The 19,582-nt window shown below is 33.0% G+C and overlaps 1 protein-coding gene across 1 annotated transcript; it reads left to right on the top strand.

Annotated features, from left to right (window-relative positions):
• Positions 1-7,369: 7,369 nt before the first annotated feature.
• On the top strand, positions 7,370-11,500 carry LOC147403722 (uncharacterized). The gene has a single exon (XM_086439420.1). It carries the CDS (start codon positions 8,311-8,313, stop codon positions 10,969-10,971), a length of 2,661 nt encoding a protein of 886 aa, XP_086295546.1. The 5' UTR covers positions 7,370-8,310; the 3' UTR covers positions 10,972-11,500.
• Positions 11,501-19,582: the final 8,082 nt, after the last annotated feature.

The following is a 19,582-nucleotide window of genomic DNA, read 5'->3' as shown; positions in this document are numbered from 1 at the left end:
TAACATAGATGCTTTTGTGGGATTCAAACAAGTAGGTCAAATCATTGTTGCATCAACAGTGGAGGAACTTGAGATTACCTTATTCTCTTGTCATGAATTATGATACTTATCATCGTTTGAATAAAAATCACACTGATCAAAATATGTATGAAATCCCTTGACAGATAATCATATTTTATAGTAGGACATTACAACATTTTAATTGAGGTATAATGGACATGAAACGATAAGTTGAAACGAACTTTGATTTTCATGATATTTCTTAAAATATATAAATGGTAAATTGGAACCGACATTACTCCGTGCCTGTTCCTTTGAAATGGAAACATTTCACAAAATATGTGGAGAAGCAAAATCATCTTTCGATTTGGTTTCCATGGTATTTACAACCATAACCATTATATTCCAGCCCTGGTTTTTGTCGGGTTCAGCTCTAAAATAAGTGAAATTGGAACCAGAACCACCAAAAAACATGGGTTCCAGGGTACTAGTTCTCTCACAAGTACACTCACCCCCAACGCAAAAAACCAGCTCTTTTTCTGACAATATTTTTTTTCTTTTACAAAAATATTACATGAAATTACCATTGTAACCCATTTTTTTGAAACCCCGCTTAAAGCGGATACGGCCTAAGTGCTTGAATAGTTTGGTCGGCAGCCAAACGGGGCCTAGGCGCAGCTTTTAACGACACTGATTACAAGACATAAAGCAAGGAAAAAACTGTCCAGAATGCTTCTATAATGCATTTAGATCACATCTCAAAAGAAACATATTCATCAAGCATTAACATTAACAAAGTTTACCTGGCCGCGGACTTAGTCCCATAGCTCGGTTGGTTTGACACATTGCAAAGCAACCTTGAGGTCTTAGGGTTTAAGTCCAGCTTACCCATAAAAAAAAAAAAAAGTTTACCTGCCCAAGGCATCCCTTTGTTCATGAAAGTTGAACATGTAAACATGACCCCGTGGGAAGTACGGTCCAAAGCCTTGAACCCAATTTGCCTTCCAGATCCAATCGGAATGTTTAAACACACCAAATCTGTTCTGAAGTTCTGAACCTTCACATACTAAAATCGCCTTCAAGTTGTTGTCGTGCCTCACGTATACAATAATAACCATATCTCTATTGGTAATCGAACTTTTAAAAGAAATCTATTTTGATGGATCAATGGGCAACATTTTTGTAATCTTGTATAGTATCGTAATGCTAGAACATATACTTTCCTGCCAAATATATAATCCATTCAATCAGGGAAAAAAAGAGGATAGAATTCCTTGAGTATTGAGCAAAATAGGCCCAGCTGGAACAGTGTCCGTTGTCTAGTAATTTTAGAGAGCTGCTATTGGCACTCCAACTTTTACTTATTATACCCCAATTTCTTAAATTATTTATCACACCCCACTTAAAGATTAAAATACACAATCCAAACATGACCCAAGGTTCCGTATCCAAATCCGATAAAGCAAGGGGCTCACGGATAAGTTGGATCTCATACCAAAAAAGAAATTAAACCTCAGATGGTCGGTCAGATTGACTCAGACACACCCAAGATCTGACTTGAACGTTCGAGAGGTGTTATTATAGGCACACCCAAGAACATAGGAAAATGAGATTCCAAATCAACATCACAGATCTCGATGTAGTGCAAGTTTTTATGCATCTACAACACTCATCCTAACAATTTCAGTAGTTGCTTACAATTAGGATTAGGCTCACATAAAATCCAAAACCTAAAAATATAAATCTAATAAATAAAAAATAAAAAAATGAGAAAACTTCTAAAGGTATCCCAACTTTTACTTATTCTCAACAATTCATTTATTTATTTTTAATTGGGTTGTAATAAGTAAAAGTTATAGCAGGCCTCTAATTTTAATATTTTAGTTTTTCAATAGTTTTTGCAAAATGATTTATGACACATTTTGTTTAACAATCATTTGCTGAAATTGGCAAAGGAGTTAGGTGATCCATGCAAATAGTTGCATTAAGTAACAAGCACCAACAAAAATTTCCGAATTTTTATTGCATTTGTAAATGATTTGTGCAGTGTACCAAGCAGGGCGTACACACATACTATAAAATCTACAATACAAAAGCTATAAAAGCATACAAACAGTACAAATCCCCTTATTTTTACTAAAGATTTCTAGAGGTTCTGTTTAGGGAATGAAATTACCAAAAAGTAGAGAAAATTGTGAAATTCACATTCCAGCCCACAATTAATTTTAATTCAAAAATGGTATATACCCTTTTTGGAATTAAATTATTTTACCAAATAGGAAAAAAATGTTTTAAATTACTAAAACACCCCTTAGTGTTTAGTATTAAACATAACATTTTGGGAAGGGTATTTCTATAATTCAACTAAAATTTCCCTTATTTGGTAAAAATAGTGAACGAAGGTCATTTTATAGAATGAAAGGAGAGGTACTAAAACATTGTTAATTAGAGAGAAATTGAACATACCAGTCTCTCAGATTGACAGTCTAAAAATTAATCTTGACGAGGGTGAAAAAAATTACTTAATGAACCCTAATATAGGGTTTTCTTTATAAATACCCCCTAATTTTAATATAATAACCCCCCTCTTTTACTTCATACAATTACAAAAATACCCTTCAACTTTACCAACATTGTCAAAGGAACTAAAAGAAAGACACCAACCACAAAACTTGTATCATTGACTCATCTCAAGAATAAAGAGAGGGCCTTGACTTCCTCTTGGCCTACTCTTTTAGTAAAGTCTTAGAAAGAAGTAGACAAAGTAAAGGGAAAAAAAGAAAAGGCATCCAAAGCATGAATGATTCACAAAAGTGGTCAACTTACTCAATTACATTCAAATAAATGGAGATCAACTTTTAATCCCACCTTCGACAAAGCGATGTCCTCGTGTTCTTCAAGTACCAAGCATCATTAACCTCCATGAACATTCCTCGCCTTGCGGATGTATTGTGAGATAGCATAGAAGTGCAAATCATGACACATAGTCATCATCAAAGCTTTATCCCAAAAATTTGAAAAAGGTGATATTGTCGATTAGAGATCTCAATCCGAATAAACACTTTATACTGTATACCAATGCACTTTAACACAACATGTGTGGTTTTTAAACTCCGTGTTTCTTCTCGGTCCCTCACTAATACCACGTTGACTTATATGAGTAATCTCATCTCAAATAAGACTAATCTAGTAACTTGATTTAAAATTATTTATTAATACATGTTTACCTTTAGATATTATTTAAAAAAAAAAAAAAAACTTATTATTAGGGGTGTTAGAAGATGCTCAGTTTCAAAATTATATTTCTATTTTAAAGAGAATGTTCGAAAACATATTTATTCTGACTCAGAGGGAGAAATGACTAGAGCACTGATGTGTACCATGCACCCAATCGAGTCTACATCTGGTAATATTCATCTCCTACCCAAAACAAATCATTTCTAGATATTGCAGGAGATTTGTACAAATCGATATAGTTCATTTTTCACTCCACAAGCATCAAGATCAAATAAATGTTCATTCTTTTTTTCTCTAACGTACATATATTTTTAACCTCCCAGTGACTAATGATCAAGTGAGACATAAATTATTTTGTTTTGGTCATTCTACAAAGAAAGGGAGGAAGATTCTCAATTATTCTAGATTTGATTTAATCATATACAATGGTCACTGTAATTTCATATCATGCTAGTCTTCGAGAATTTTAATTTATTATAATAATATTTATTTGTCTAAGATAGAAAATTCAGTTGACTCGGTCAATATTTTCAAAGTACCGAACAAGTCATCTCAGATTTTGAAAGAGTCAATGTGATGGATGATTCACATTGGATATTTTGCTTGGTTACCTTCGAGATCAGGATGACGCCCAAGTATCTCAGTCTCCAATGAGTTTTTAAATCGTGCGTGCATCTATTAAACTGAATAAAATTAGAAAATATAAAATATTATTTATCTCTAGAAAATGAGTTGTCCAAGACTTATCCTAATCCTAAGCTCCTACTTGCAAAAGAGCCAAATTTAAACCCATAGAAGTGGGAGCGGATCCTCTGTAGCCCATTATCTTATAGCTCTAGTTTTGCAATCCATAAAACATCACATTTAAGAAAAACAAGAATTTAGTCATCTTGGACTCATGGTTTTGATCATATTTGCAATATATAAAAATAAAATGGTAGGGCCCACTTATGTTGGGGATAAACTTGCATCTAGTTAGGATAAACATCTCGTCCAAAATAATTTTTGTGGGGTCCACTTTATTGTCTTTCCTTTTCACTCTCTTGAATTTTAATATGTTTTCTCTTTAACCCACTTTATTATTTTTATCTTTTACCCTTTAACTTAAAAAAAAATTAATATAAAACACAACTGTTGGCCTCACTCCAACTACAATTAATGAGGATGAATATCCTCTCTAAGTACAGTAGAGTGGGGTTTCACACTACCTCTTCACACCTTCAACTTTATTATCATTCCATTTATCCCCTCCGCCCTTTTTAAATAGTACCTTTCCAATTTTATTATATTTTCTCTTTTACCCTTTTTTATAATAATACCTATTTTAATTTTAATATATTTTCTCTTTTACCCTTTTAACCCCAAAAAGGATATTTGTATTGTAGGTCTAGGTGAACTCTAAAATATATATCTATTAGAGTTTCTAAGGATGGATATCCACTTTGGATTAGAGAGTAATAATGAAAAAATAATAATGTTGGAAGGGTATTATTAAAAAAAATCTTTAAGATTAAGAAGGTACAAGAGGAAAAATAATAAAGTTGGAGAGGTATTATTAAGAAAAATAGGTAAATGGGCAAGGATGTCCATTTTAGGGTTAAAGAGGGTAAAAGAAGTAATATAGTAAAGTTAGAGGGGTATAATTAGAAAATAAGGTGAAAGAAGAAATATAATAAAATTGGAGGGATATTATTGAAAATGGGGGGTATGAAAGGAAAGGTAAGGTGGACCCCAATCCACTATAGTTGAATGAGACATTATCCCCATAATTGTAGGAAGAGGGATCTACCGAATGCTAACATCCAATATTTCGTTGGGACGTTAACATTGTTCAATTTTTTATTTTTTTTAATAATACCCTTTCTCGTTTTATCTTTTAGTGAAAAAGATAATGGTGCATTGATTTTTTACATAATAAATACTTATTTACATAATAAATGCTATGAGCGTTTAAGCATTTTGAATTACATACCTTTTTAATAGTAAATGCATTGGTTATGAATGCCAACATAATAAATGCATTTGTTAATGTCATAATAAATTTATTTATTGTGTAAAAACCTAACATGCCCTTGTCTTTTTCATTAAAATACAAAATAAATAAGGGTATTATTGAAAAAAAAAAAGCATTAAGGGAATACTAACGTCTAAGACCTCATGGGAATGTTAGCATTGTCCAAAATATTTTTTTATTTATTTTAATAATACCCTTTTTTGTTTTGTCTTTTAGCAAAAAAGACAATGGCATTTATTATGTTGGCATGAGTTGTCAAAATATTTACTATAAAAAAATATATTTAATTCAAAATACTTAAATGCTAATATCATTTATTATATAAACAAACATTTATTGTGTAAAAGACCAATACACCATTGTCTTTTTCACTAAAAGATAAAACAAGATACGGGAAATGTTAACATTTAATACTTCATGGGGATGTTAACATTGTCCAACACATTTTTTCCAATAATATTGCTTTTCGTTTTGTCTTTTAGTGAAAAAGACAATACACGATAGATGTTTGTTTACATAATAAATGCTATGAACATTTAAGTATTTTGAATTATGTCTTTTTCTGTAGTAAATGCTTTGGCAATCAATGACAACATAATAAATGTATTTATTAAATAAAATATTAACATGTCATTATATTTTTCACTAAAAGATAAAACGATGAGGGATATTATTGAAAAAAAAAGTGTTGGACGATGCTAACGTCCTCGTGAGGCCTTAAACGTTAGAATTACCCTAACACTTTTTTTCAATAATACCCCTATTTATTATGTCTTTTAGTGAAAAAGACAAGAGTATGTTAGTCTTTTATACAATAAATACATATATTGTGTTAGCATTCATGACTAAAGCATTATTACTAAAATACATTTAATTCAAAATACTTAAATGCTCATAATATTTATTATATAAACAATCATTTTTTGTGTAAAATACCAATACACCCTTATCTTTTTCACTAAAAGATAAAATAAGGAATGATATTATTAGGAAAAAAATGTATTAGACAATACTAATATCTCCATGAAGTATTGGACGTTAGCATTCCCCTATATATAACTTTTGTCCTCTGATTAAGTGTTTGAAAATGGGTGGGTCATTGGAATCCTTAATTTAAATAATGTATATAGTTATCTTAATAATGTGGCACATCCTTAATTGAAAAGAGTTAGGAAAAAAAACTAGGAGTGGAGGGGTACACATTTTGAAGCACTCTTCAACCCTGTATTAAAGAAAATTGAAAAAATCCATGGTCCAACCAAGTCCAATCAATTTTTTAATAATAAAATGATTCAATTATAAAAATCAATGATGTAATTTAGAATATATAGATATCTTAAAAAATGATTCATGTAAAAATGCACGATCTCGACTATGTAAACACAATCATGATAAATATTCTGAGACATAATACACATAAATCCCAATTGTTAGATTGTAATCAAATTGAATTTGACATCTAACCAATTCGAGGAATTTTCAATCCCACTATGCACCTGATGGTTTTTTAAGGTACTTTTATTGTTGTGGTCCAACAAATATGTGCATGTGATAGATCAACCAACTTGACGTGAACCCAAGGGACCGTCTAAATTCATGTAAGTAGGTATCCTTCAATCCTAAATTATTTAAACTCTGCAAGATCCAATCCATATATAAAGTAAACAAAATATAATTTATTAAAACATCTTTACTATTACAATGAGATAAGTTGAAGTAAAGTGGTTTAAACCAAAATTTTGAACACTAAAATTTCCCCTACATTTGCATTTATAATCTTATTACTATATTGGATATTTTTATATTTTTCAAAAACACTACTCTTGATACAAAATTTGCTAATTTATTTAAAATTATCAAAAAAATTATAATTTTTTTTTTCTAAATGCACAATCCTGATTTTGTATTAAAAAAAAAAAAGAGCAAATAAAAATACAAAATTTAAGGGTGATGGAGGTTTTAATAAGACAGAAAATAGCTTTCCAAGGATGCTGATTGACTTTAGACAAAACGTGACAGTGGTAGACCTTGAATAACAATATTTAAATCTTTTTTTATTGATACCAGTGTTAGAAAATATATTTAAAATTAAAATCATAAGATTTAAAAAAGGTTATCAGTTTGAAGTTTCTCATCAAGTCAAATTGATTGTTTTTTTACTCACTTCTTTCTTGATTTGGTTTTTTTCACTTTTTTTATTATTATTTTAAATTTGATTAAAACAAAAAAAAAAAAACGTTGAGACAATCAATGTAGTCAGTTGATGAGGAAGGTTTTTGCATTTAATGGGTTTTCAGAGAAAGAGAGAGAGAGAGACCTATTTATGGGGTTTTGATGAGTTTCTAATTTCTATTGTTTATTTTGTCTTGCTTTTCTGCTACATTCATGGTGAGAGAGTCCTAACTTCCTAAGAGGTTGTGGTTTTCTTGGGATTTTGTGGATTTGGGTTTTTTCTCTATATTTCTTTGGTGGGGGTTTGAATTAGGGTTTCGGGACATTTGGTGTCTGGGTTTTTCAGAATGTTTGGTTTATAGGTTATCTGAATATTTTGGGGATTTTTGGTGTGTGGGTTTTTCTAGGTTTCTCACTGGGGTGAGAGATTTTTGTTGAATCTTTGGTCTTCAGAGTGAGTTTAGATTTGGTCTCTTTGAGGAATCTAAAGTCAGGGTTTTCTTTTCATCTGATTAAACTTTGTGTCTGGATTCAGACCATTTTCTTTCAATTTTATATTAATTTAGCCTAAGAGTCTTCTTCTTCAAGTTCTAGTTTGTGGGTTTGAATTTTTTGTTGGATAAAGTAATGGTTTTTCTCACTCTCTGTTGACCCAAAGTTCAGAATATGTCATTGATTCTCTTTGGGTTTCCCTCCTCAAGGTTTTGAATATTTTGATTTTTTGGGAAAGCTCAGATTCCCTTACCCTTTGTTTTGAACCTGAACCTGAACCTGAACCTGCTTTGTAAGGGTTTGTTTAGATGATCTAAAGCTTGGGTTTTGTGTGATTGATCTTCATCAGCTTGGGTTTTTTTTTTGTGGTCTTCCTCTCTCTTTCAGATTCATCCATGCATTTTTCAGTATGGAAGCATTTCTCTTACTGTGCTGCTCTAATCCTAGAGAAGAAGAGCAAAAGAAAAGATGGGTCTTCTCATAATCTCTCGATCCTTCGTGAATTGCAAGAAAACAAGCTTCGAGAAGCACTCGAAGAGGCTTCCGAAGATGGGTCTCTCGTTAAGTCCCAATTCATTGATTCTGAGTCATTTCCAAATCAAGATGAGAGCCTTGGACGGTCGAGATCCCTTGCTAGGCTCAAAGCCCAAAGGGAGTTCCTCCGAGCTACGGCTCTTGCAGCTGAGCACATATTCGACAATGTAGATTTGATTCCTAATCTCCATGAATCATTCTCGAAATTCCTCACAATGTACCCAAATTTCCAATCTTCGGAGAAGATCGACGAGCTGAGGACGGACGAGTATGAGCACCTTTCAGATATTGTTTCCAAGGTATGTCTAGACTACTGTGGATTCGGGCTTTTTTCTTACCTACAAACTCTTCAATATTGGGAGTCTTCCACATTTAGCTTATCGGAGATAACTGCAAACTTGAGCAATCATGCTCTTTACGGTGGTGCTGAGAAAGGCTCCATCGAACATGATATAAAGACTAGAATAATGGATTATTTAAACATCCCCGAGAACGAATACGGCCTTGTTTTTACCGTTAGTAGAGGATCGGCCTATAAATTGCTTGCTGAGTCCTACCCGTTTCACACAAACAAAAGGTTGTTAACGATGTTTGATTACGAGAGTCAATCGGTGAATTGGATGGCTCAGAGTGCTAAAGACAAGGGTGCCAAGATTTACAACGCTTGGTTTAAATGGCCGACCTTGAAACTTTGCTCGACAGAGCTTAGAAAACGGATATCTAATAAGAGGAGGAGGAGGAAGAAGGATTCAGCGGCTGGACTTTTTGTTTTTCCTGTTCAGTCTAGAGTTACGGGTGCTAAGTATTCATACCAATGGATGGCATTGGCTCAGCAGAACAATTGGCATGTGTTACTTGACGCCGGATCATTGGGTCCGAAGGACATGGACTCACTTGGGTTGTCTTTGTTTCGTCCCGATTTTATTATCACATCGTTTTATCGTGTATTTGGGTCTGACCCAACTGGGTTCGGATGTCTACTTATCAAGAAATCTGTGATGAGAAGTTTGCAGAATCAGTCTGGGTGTGGTGCTGGGTCTGGAATGGTAAGGATTGTTCCTATTTTTCCGGAGTATCTGAGTGACTCCATTGATGGGCTCGATGGTTTGGTTGGAACCGAAGAGAGGGATGATGAGAACGAAGAATTGATGCCTGAAAGTCGACGTGGGTCACAGTTGCCTGCCTTTTCGGGTGTTTTCACGTCCGGTCAAGTGAGGGATGTGTTTGAGACTGAGATTGAACAAGAGGACAGCTCTGACAGGGATGGGGCGAGCACCATATTTGAAGAAGCGGAGAGTATTTCAATCGGGGAGGTCATGAAGAGCCCGGGTTTCAGCGAAGATGAGTTGTCGGAAAATTCATTTTGGATCGATTTGGGTCGGAGTCCCTTTGCATCGCACCTCTCTCCAAAAGCCGCATCAAAGATATCTGTGAATCCAATCTATGATGATAGGTTGGTAAACTTCAGACCAAATGAAGACAAAATGCTGTCCTTTGACGCTGTTGTGTTATCGGTGGCACATGATCTGAACCATGTCAAGGAAGTATCTGAAGAGGAGGAAGAGTTTGAGCATGTTAGAGAGATTCATGAAGAATCTACAATCAAAGAAGAATCAATGTTGTACGGGTCTAAGTTGAGTTCCACTATAAATAGACTCTACGACCCAACTTCGGGTGATCAATGTGTTGGCCTTGAGAATGGTTCAATCTCTGAAATATGCCAAAAGACGAAAGAAAGTGCTATAAGGAGAGAAACGGAAGGCGAATTTAGGCTATTGGGAAGGAGGGAAGGGAATAGGTTTGGTGGGAGCAGATTTTTTGGTGTCGAAGAGAATGAACGAGTTGCAAGCATGGGACGGAAGGTGTCCTTTAGCATGGAAGAGAACTTGAAAGACCGTCCTAGCCATACATTGGAGCCTACTGAAGTTTCCGCATCTACCCTTGTTGATGATGAATCCATGAGTGAGGGAGAGGACGAGGAGGGCGGGCAAGAGTGGGGAAGGAGAGAACCGGAGATAATATGCCGACATCTTGATCATGTTAACATGTTGGGTCTCAACAAAACGACCCTCAGATTGCGTTATCTGATCAATTGGCTTGTCACGTCTTTACTACAATTGCGATTTCCTGGTTTCCATGGGGGCCTGGGAAGGCCTCTTATTCAAATTTATGGTCCGAAGATCAAATATGAAAGGGGTGCGGCTGTAGCTTTCAATGTGCGAATCAATAGTGGGGGACTAATTAATCCCGAAATTGTTCAAAAACTAGCCGAGAAAAATGGTATCTCTGTTGGCATTGGCTTCCTTAGTCATATTCGGATTGATCGTGGAGCATTAGATGTAGATGAAACTGCCTTATGCAAGCAAATATCGAATGGCCACCATGGCAATAAAAATGTCTTTATCAGAGTAGAGGTTGTTACGGCATCCCTCAGCTTTCTCACCAATTTCGAAGACGTGTATAAGCTTTGGGCTTTTGTGGCAAAGTTTATTGATCCTAGCTTCATCGAAGGGGAGGTATAGAAACATAATTCAAAAGCAGGTGTAAAATTTCTGTTTCCAGTTTGAAGTGAGACGAACCCCACACCATTCACTTGTATGTACTTAGAACGAAGATAAAACAAAATGATCACACCTTCATGTGTGTGCATTGGAGTCAAGAATGCGTGGGGGATGTAGAAGCAAGGAAGGGCAATATGGGTATGTTTCTTGTGCAGTCTTTTTCTTTTGTGCTTCTTCCTTGAGAACTATTTCATGTGAGCAAATTTGTTTATTCTTGTTTTTCAGTATTTCCTTGGCATGTATTTTTTTTTTTTTTCCCATTTGGTTCATGTAGATCACAGAGTTTGCTTTATAAATATGCATCATGACAAGAGCCATTTGAGACTCAAAACGGTCTTCCATTGTTTTGCATTTCTGAATTTTGTTTCATTTACCAAATATTTAGATTTCGCCACTTCAGTATAATACCAGCACAATGTGAACCCTTGGATATGTTATTATGTCACTGTTCTTAAATCCAAAAGCTGACATTGAGGTGGTGTTATACTGAGTTTCTATGGGGCCTATGACATCTCTATATTTTGTACATTTATTTTGTTATCTGCCGATACCCCGCATTGGTTTGAAATGTTTGGTACCATGAAGTCTATGTGAAATAGTGTTTCGGATTAAACAGGAGATATATATATATATATATATATATATATATATATATATATATATATATATATATTCAAAGGAAAATGAAGAAAATTATCAGTGTACGGGGGTGCTATAACTGAATTGGTTTGAAATGTTTGGTACCATGAAGTCTTGCATTATTGGTGAATGATGACTGTTCATACATAACCACATGGTCCGTTGTGTGATGGTCCCGAAGAATTCATCTGTGGAGGGACCGTGGCATCGTGCCATCCTTGTTGGGCCACACCAAGGTCATGGTCTTAAGTGAGCATGTTAAGCTAATTGTGACACATTGACATTTTTGATAAAGCTTCAAAACTTCATCTTAAAAAATTTGTGGTTCAAACCAATTAATAAGAGTAAATATATAAAAACATTTTATTTAAAAAATGATGCATGGAAGCATATAGAGAACAACCAAGACTCACCCGATAAAGAAGATTTGTTGGGAGCAAGAATTCTTCCATATATGAGGGGCCTGGATTTGTTTGGGACCGCGATCGAGCAGACAAATCTTACTTGTGGGAACCAAAATGTGTAGGGTGCATTGCGGCTTCTTGAAGCCAATGTCACACCATCATACACTTTGTTAGATAGGATTTGCCTGCTCGGACTCAGACACAAACACTAGACCCGAACTCTTCTTCTCTTTTAAGCTAATTTTACAACACCTTAGCCTACACAAACAGAAAAAGAGTTCTTTATTATATAGAAGTAAGTACTCGACTGATTTTGGTTTTGATTACTTGGCTTTGGTGCCAAATCAGTCGAACTTGGGTAACAAGCCAAGTCAGTCAACAAATCCTATATATATATATATCTTTTGGAGATTATTCGTTATACTTTTCAAATTTATGATTTGCCCCTTTGAACTCAGTCTTATGTAATAGACTAACAGAAAATGACCTGAGTACTCTCAACTTCAATCCTTGTAACCAAAAAACCATGAGATTTTTATTCTTCTGAAAAACCAGTGCAATCATCTTCAACCTTTGATTTTTCATATTTAAAAAACCAGTCATCTTCAACCTTAAGATTCTATCTACTTCAACCATCAACCAAACATTGTGGCAAAATAGGATTTCTTGGAGGTAGAAAATTATGGAAGTTAGTACAAAAAAATCAAGTATTTTCTACAAATGGGTAAGACAGTTGAAAACAAGGATTGAATAGATTAAAAGAATTTTGTTGTAACAATAACTGATTTTGGGAGAAAGATATATCAACGGTTTATTTTGGCTAGAGATTTAAGATGAGGGTATTTAGGTCATTTTTCATTAGTATATTGGAGAAGACAAAGGTTAAGTTTGACTCAATACACTTTGTTTAACTAAACATGGAGGGGTGTGTCTAGTTCGACTGAGTACACTTTATTTAAAGGGAAGTTATATTGGCACGCCATGAAACTTTAAGGACGGGCCAAAGTTTTAAAAAAAGTGTAATGATTTTCTAAATCAACTTGACATGATAACTCAAAAACTCATCGACGTGGCATGTGTAAAGAATCATAGATTTTTTTGCCTCGGGATGCACAAATGCACATCTCCATAAACATGTACAGTTGCTTATCCCTGAGGCAAAAAATCTATGATTCTTTGCACGTGCCACGTCGATGAGTTTTTGAGTTATTCTGTTATATTAAGCTACAAAATTAGCATTGTTAAATTTATTTATTTTTCCTGAGGGCACTTCTCATCTGATATGTTTCCCTCTCTTTGTTTTCTTCTTCTTCTTCTTCTCCCTTTCCTTTGAACCTTCTCCTCATCCTTCGATCTCTCTCCCTCTAGCCCCTGTTCTTTTTCTCCTAACCTTCAATCTCTCTGCCTCTATTCTTTTTCTCCTTCTCCTCTGATCCTCCCCCTCTCCCTCTCCTCTTTGTTTGAGTTATCAGAATTGTTGGAGGGTGAGAGGAGTGTCCTTTGGCATGGAGTGCCAACAACCCCTAAAAATTGGAGGGCCTTTAGAGTTTCATGACATGTCAATAAAATTTTCTTTAATTAAAATGTGAGACTTCAAAATAGAGAATAACAAACCTATATATATATATATATATATAGGGTAGCGTTCAATGGCAAACTTTTTAGCAAACTTTTTGGCAAAACATTTTTCAAAACATGAGTTAGAAGTTTTGGAATGGGCTGATTTTTGGTGAGGATGATCTCTACGGTGAGTAGATCATCCTCACCAAAAATCAGCCCATTACAAAACTTCTAACCCGTGTTTACCAGTTGAAAAATCGTGGACCGTCCATTTTTTGTAAACTGTTTTTGATGGGGTTAGAAGTTTTGGAATGGGCTGATTTTTGGTGATGATGATCTCCTCACCGTAGAGATCATCCTCACCAAAAATCAGCCCATTCCAAAACCTCTAACTCATGTTTTGAAAAATGTTTTGCCAAAAAGTTTGCTAAAAAGTTGGCCATTGAACGCCCCCCATATATATATATATATATATATATATATATATATATATATATATATATATATATTATATATATATATAATATATATATATATATATATATATATATATATATATAATTTAGTGCCTAAAAAATATGATTGAGTCAACTAGGAAATGAATGGAGTAAAACTAGAATTTTGGTCAAGTTAAGCAGTTATATTTAATGTTTTATTTAAAAAAATATAAACTTATTCATTTGATTTGACTCACAAGTCATAGAATTTTAAAACATGGGATGTAGACTTCAATAATGAATTCGAGTTTGAAGTGGCTTGTTTGCAGTGAATATTTGGGACAATATTTTAAAAATCGGATCAAATTTTACTCAATTGGTTGGACTATTTCTATTAAAATATTTGGGACAATATTTTAAAAATCGGATCCAACATACTTTTTTTTTTTTAAATACCCCTTCTCTTTTTGTTTTTAAGTGAAAAAGATATGGGCATGTTAATCTTTTACTCAAAAGAATATATTTATTATCCCATTAATATATGCATTTATTATGTTGTCAATTATTGTCAAAGCATTTACTACCAAAAAAAGATAATATATATATGGGGAATGTTAAGGTCAAAGACTTCATGGGAACGTTAGCATTGTACAACATTTTTTTCTCCAATGATACCCCTTATCGTTTTGCATTTGAGTGAAAAAGACAAAGGTGCATTGATCTTTTACATAATAAATGCTATGAGCATTTAAGTATTTTGAATTAAATATTTTTTTTATAGTAAATGTTTTGGCAATAAATGAAAACATAATAGATGCATATATTAATGGCATAATAAATATATTTATTGGATAAAAGACTAACATGCCTTTGTCTTTTTCACTAAAAGACAAAATGAAAAAGGGTATTATTTGAAAAAAAAATAGTATTGAGTAATGCTAGCATCCTCATGAGGTCTTGGACGTTAACATTCCCCTATATATATATATGTGGTCCCATTCGACAGTCAACACCTTTGTCCTATATGGGTTAGAAGTTTCAGAATGAGTTGATTTGGTAAGGAGATGACACTCACCAAAAATCAGCCTAATATGAGACTTACAACTCCATCAAAAGTGGTTTGGAATTGTGGACCATCGATTTGTTACCGTTAAATTGTAAATCACTTTTGATGAGGTTAGAAGTTTCAGATTGGGCTAATTTTTTGTAAGTATCATCTCCTCAACATAAAGATTATCCTCACACAATATCGGCTCATTCCGAAACTTTTAAATTATATTAGACAAATTTTGGCTCCCAACATAGGGTTTGGATCAAGTGACAAATCCTTTGTTTTATAGGGTTAAGAGTTTTGAAATGAGCTGATTTTTTGTAAGGACATCCTCACAAAAAATAATTCATTCTAAAACTTTTAATTCCATCAAAAGTTGTTTACAATTTAATGATAAAAATTGACGGTCGATGATTCTTCAACTTGTAAATCATTTTTGATGGGGTTTAAAGTTTCATAATTAGCTGAATTTTTATGAGAATGACTTCTTCACCATACAAATCATCTTCGCAAAAAATCATTCCATTTAAACTTCTAACCTTAATTACAGGTTGAGATCTGGTGACAATAATTATTTGACAGTCAGTCAATTTCAAACTACATAACCTTAATTACATAAAACATACATCAAAATTGTAAGTTTCAATGATATTTTTATATAGTAATGAAAGTTTGATTAAAAAAATAATGATAATCAAACTCGAAAAAAGCCATTCGAAAGTCACTTGCTGACATAGATGTGTGTACCGAACCATAGATCTTTTTCTTTGGGATACTCTTTTTTCCTTGTGTATCCCAAAGAAAAAGATCTATGGTTTTGTGTGCATGCCATGTCAATGAGCATAGGCAGATTTATAATGAGTGTAGTGGGGGCACTAGCGCCCCCCCCACACACACATGAATTTTCAAAGTCTCAAATATCTGAGTTATTGTGACAGATAACAACAGTGGATAAAAAAATTCACAGCTATTGTCCCACAAAAAATATAGAATTCACTCCTAGTTGGTCCCATAAAAAAAATTCCACTCTTAGTTGCCCCTATGTGGGTTAAATCCTCACTTTACCCCAGTCAACGAGTAAATCTCAAGTGACTTTTTTCGGGTCAATTTATTCCAACTCAAATAAAAATAAGATAAAATCCTAAAAAAAGTTTGTAACGTTAAAAAATCATTGTGGATTTTTTAATTAACTAAGATTTAAGAAGATTTTTTTATTTATTAGAATCTTATGTAAGCATCAATAGTTTAAAACTCGAAATATTTTAAAATTTTAAAAACCGGTCCTTGGTAGAGGATGGTTTGCACGGTTGAACCTTTGGTTTTTTTTTTTTTTTTTAAATCAACGGTTCTATAGTGAACAATGGTTCCTAATGAACCAAAGCGATATTTATTGAAATCTCGGTCAGACCGTGGGTCCAATTCGATTTTTAAAACATTTATTTGACATTCCTCCGACTAGGGCTAGCAAAGAATCATCGATTCTGGATCAATACCAAACCAGTAACAATCTGAATTTTTACTATATGATCCAGATCCGATTGGATCAAAATAATTTAGAACCAAATCTGATCTACTAAATGTTTAATCAAATTCAAAACTGATCCGCTACTATCAAATTCAATGTAGGTCTACCAAAAGATGATCACGAGAGATTGAATGGGAATTGAGAAGAAAGATTATGTAATGCATATGGGTTTTATATTATATATTTTAAAATGTGTAATTAAATTTGGTTTGGATTTTTATCTTACTGAATTGGAATTGATCCGAAATCGATCCAAAATTTTATCTGATTTGCAATTTTCAATCCAAAAAACTAAACTTTATATCCAAGTCCTGCTTTTTTGAATCGAAACTTGGGTAAAACTCGACCCATTGCCAGCCCTACCTCCAACAGTTGTAAAAATTGAATTTTTGTGGACAAACAAAATAGTAAAACACAACTGTAGGACACACTTTCGTGGGTGACAAACTTTCATCCAACTAGAATAAAGATTCTATCTAACTACTTTTTTTATGGGATCCACTTTATTGTCTTTTCTTTTCACTTCATTTTATTTTATTATATTTTATCATTAATCTCCTTTATTATTTTTCATTTTTAACTTTCAATTAAATTTTTTTTTAATAATACTTCTAACTTTTTTTTGTTGTTGCCGTTTTTACCCCCTTAATCCCAAAGAGGATTACATCATGAGCAAACTCTAATTAATTAAAAATAGGGACAATGACGGTAAGACTCTTTATTGAGAATCTGTATCAATTAGTCTCTTAGAAAAGAATACAGATCACTTAATAAAATATTCACCTATTAAAGATCTTTTGAAAGATTTTTTTAAGAAAAATACTTGAAATACCCTTTTAACAACTTTACAAAGTGGTTTTATCTAAAAATATACCGAATCAAATATTTTGGTTATTAATATTTTTTGAAAATAAAAAATAAATATATTTATTTATTAAAATCTATTTATAAATTCAATATAATTTTATTTGACTCATTTAAGTAGTCTTGATATATTTTTAGTTGAATTTATTCAATGAACATTCAAGTCGAGTTTTAAAATAATATTTTAAGTATTTATATTTTGTTAATAAATCTAATATACATAGATCAAACTAGTTTGATGATGATGTTAATCATCATCAACTATGTGAGTTAGAAATCACTAGTTTTGAGTAGAGAAAACAAGGATTTTATTATTATTATTTAGAATTATTTTTCATTATTATATAAGAGATGACCATAATCAAGGGACATGTCATTAATTTTAAAACATAGGATTACTTTAAACATTCTCAAATAAACATGTTTTTTTAAATCTTAAATTTCTTTGAAAGGGTAATTACGGCATTGTCATTTCAAAAATTCTTTTCAGACTAATATTTGATAAAATGAATACCAAAAAGTCCATATTCATTCAGATTTTTTGGTACATATTTTCAAAAACTAGGTCTTTAGGGGGTCATTGTCTCTTTAAAATACCGAAGAAATCTACTATTGGCACTCCAACATTTACTTATTACACTCCAATTTCTCAAATTATTTATTATACCCCAATTAAAGATTAAAACACATTCTTCAAACATTGGAGATATTTGGCTCAAATTATAATCTCAACCCCCATTCAAACAATTTCAATAGCTGTTTATTGGGGGTGTCAATGGGCAGGTTCGGACAGGGCTTAGTTGAGCCCTAACCTGGCCCTAAAGAGGTGGGTTACCTAGACTAGACCTATACTAGTGTTAGGCCTAAGTCGACTAAGCCCTAGTCCGGCCCTAGCAGTCTCAGGTTTGATTTGGGCCAAATAAAATAACTCAAATTCATTATTTTTAATGAAAAAAAATGTGTTTTTCAAATAATTTTTTTGGGTGCATGTTCGAAGAATGTCCTATCAAAGTTCAAATTAATGTCTTATTAAGCTATAAAGGTTATAGACGAGAGTTAAATTATAATTGGACAATATATTTTGCTTATCTGAAAAAAAAAAATTATTTTAATTAAATATATTATAAATAGTTCTATAAGATTAGGTAGCGTATTGGACGAAGTTGGGCATTATAAGGCCCTAATCCAACTCGGATTTAACGGGCTGAAAATGATTAAACTGGACCTACATAAAGGCCCAAGCCTTTGTTTTGTCCCGCGGGCTCAATTGACACCCCTAGTTGTTTACAATTATGATCAGTCTCATGTCAACAGTTAGGTTCGGAAAGTAACGTTAGGGAGTCAAACATGAAGCCAACGCATTTGTCCTATATGATTTAAATTTTTTGGATTAGACTGATTTTTTTGAGGATGATATCTATGATGAGGAGATCATCCTCACACAAAACCAGCTTAACCTGAAATTTACAAACCCATCAAAAATGGTTTAGAATTGTGGATCGTCAATTTTTTATCGATTATTTGTAGACCACTTTTTGAAGGATTTAGAAGTTTCAGATTGGGCTGCTTTTTTGTGAGGATGATCTCTTGGAGATCATCATCACAATAAATCAACTTAATCCAAAACTTTTAAATCATATAGGATAAATGTGTTGGCTCCCTAACATTGGCTGCCGAATGCCACTCTCATATCAAATCCTAAACCCAAAATATAGAAATCTAGTGAAAAAAAAAAGAGAGAATTTCTATTGGTACCCCAACTTTTACTTATTCTCAACTACTCACTTACAGGGATTATAAAAGCACCCCATGAACTAAGAGCAACCAATACCATAACCAATTTTTTTTGTCTAGTTAAAAGTTTTGAAATGAGATGATTTTTTGTGAGGATGATCTCCTCATAGAGATTATCCTCATCAAAAGTCAGTTCATTCGAAAACTTTTAACTCATCAGCTATGGTGTGGGTTGTGCTTATTAATTCGTGGGGTACTTTTATAATGACCCAGTCACTTATTTTCTTTATTTTTAGTTGGAGTGTAATAAGTACAAGTTTGAGTGGCAATAGCGGCTCTCAAACTAAATGCACCACTT

Source organism: Akebia trifoliata, chromosome 4 (assembly GCF_017979445.1).
Source record: "Akebia trifoliata isolate Shusen 1 chromosome 4, ASM1797944v1, whole genome shotgun sequence".
Lineage (NCBI taxonomy): Eukaryota > Viridiplantae > Streptophyta > Magnoliopsida > Ranunculales > Lardizabalaceae > Akebia > Akebia trifoliata.
The sequence above is the reverse complement of the archived record's forward strand: the minus strand, read 5'-3'. Positions and strand labels throughout refer to the sequence as shown.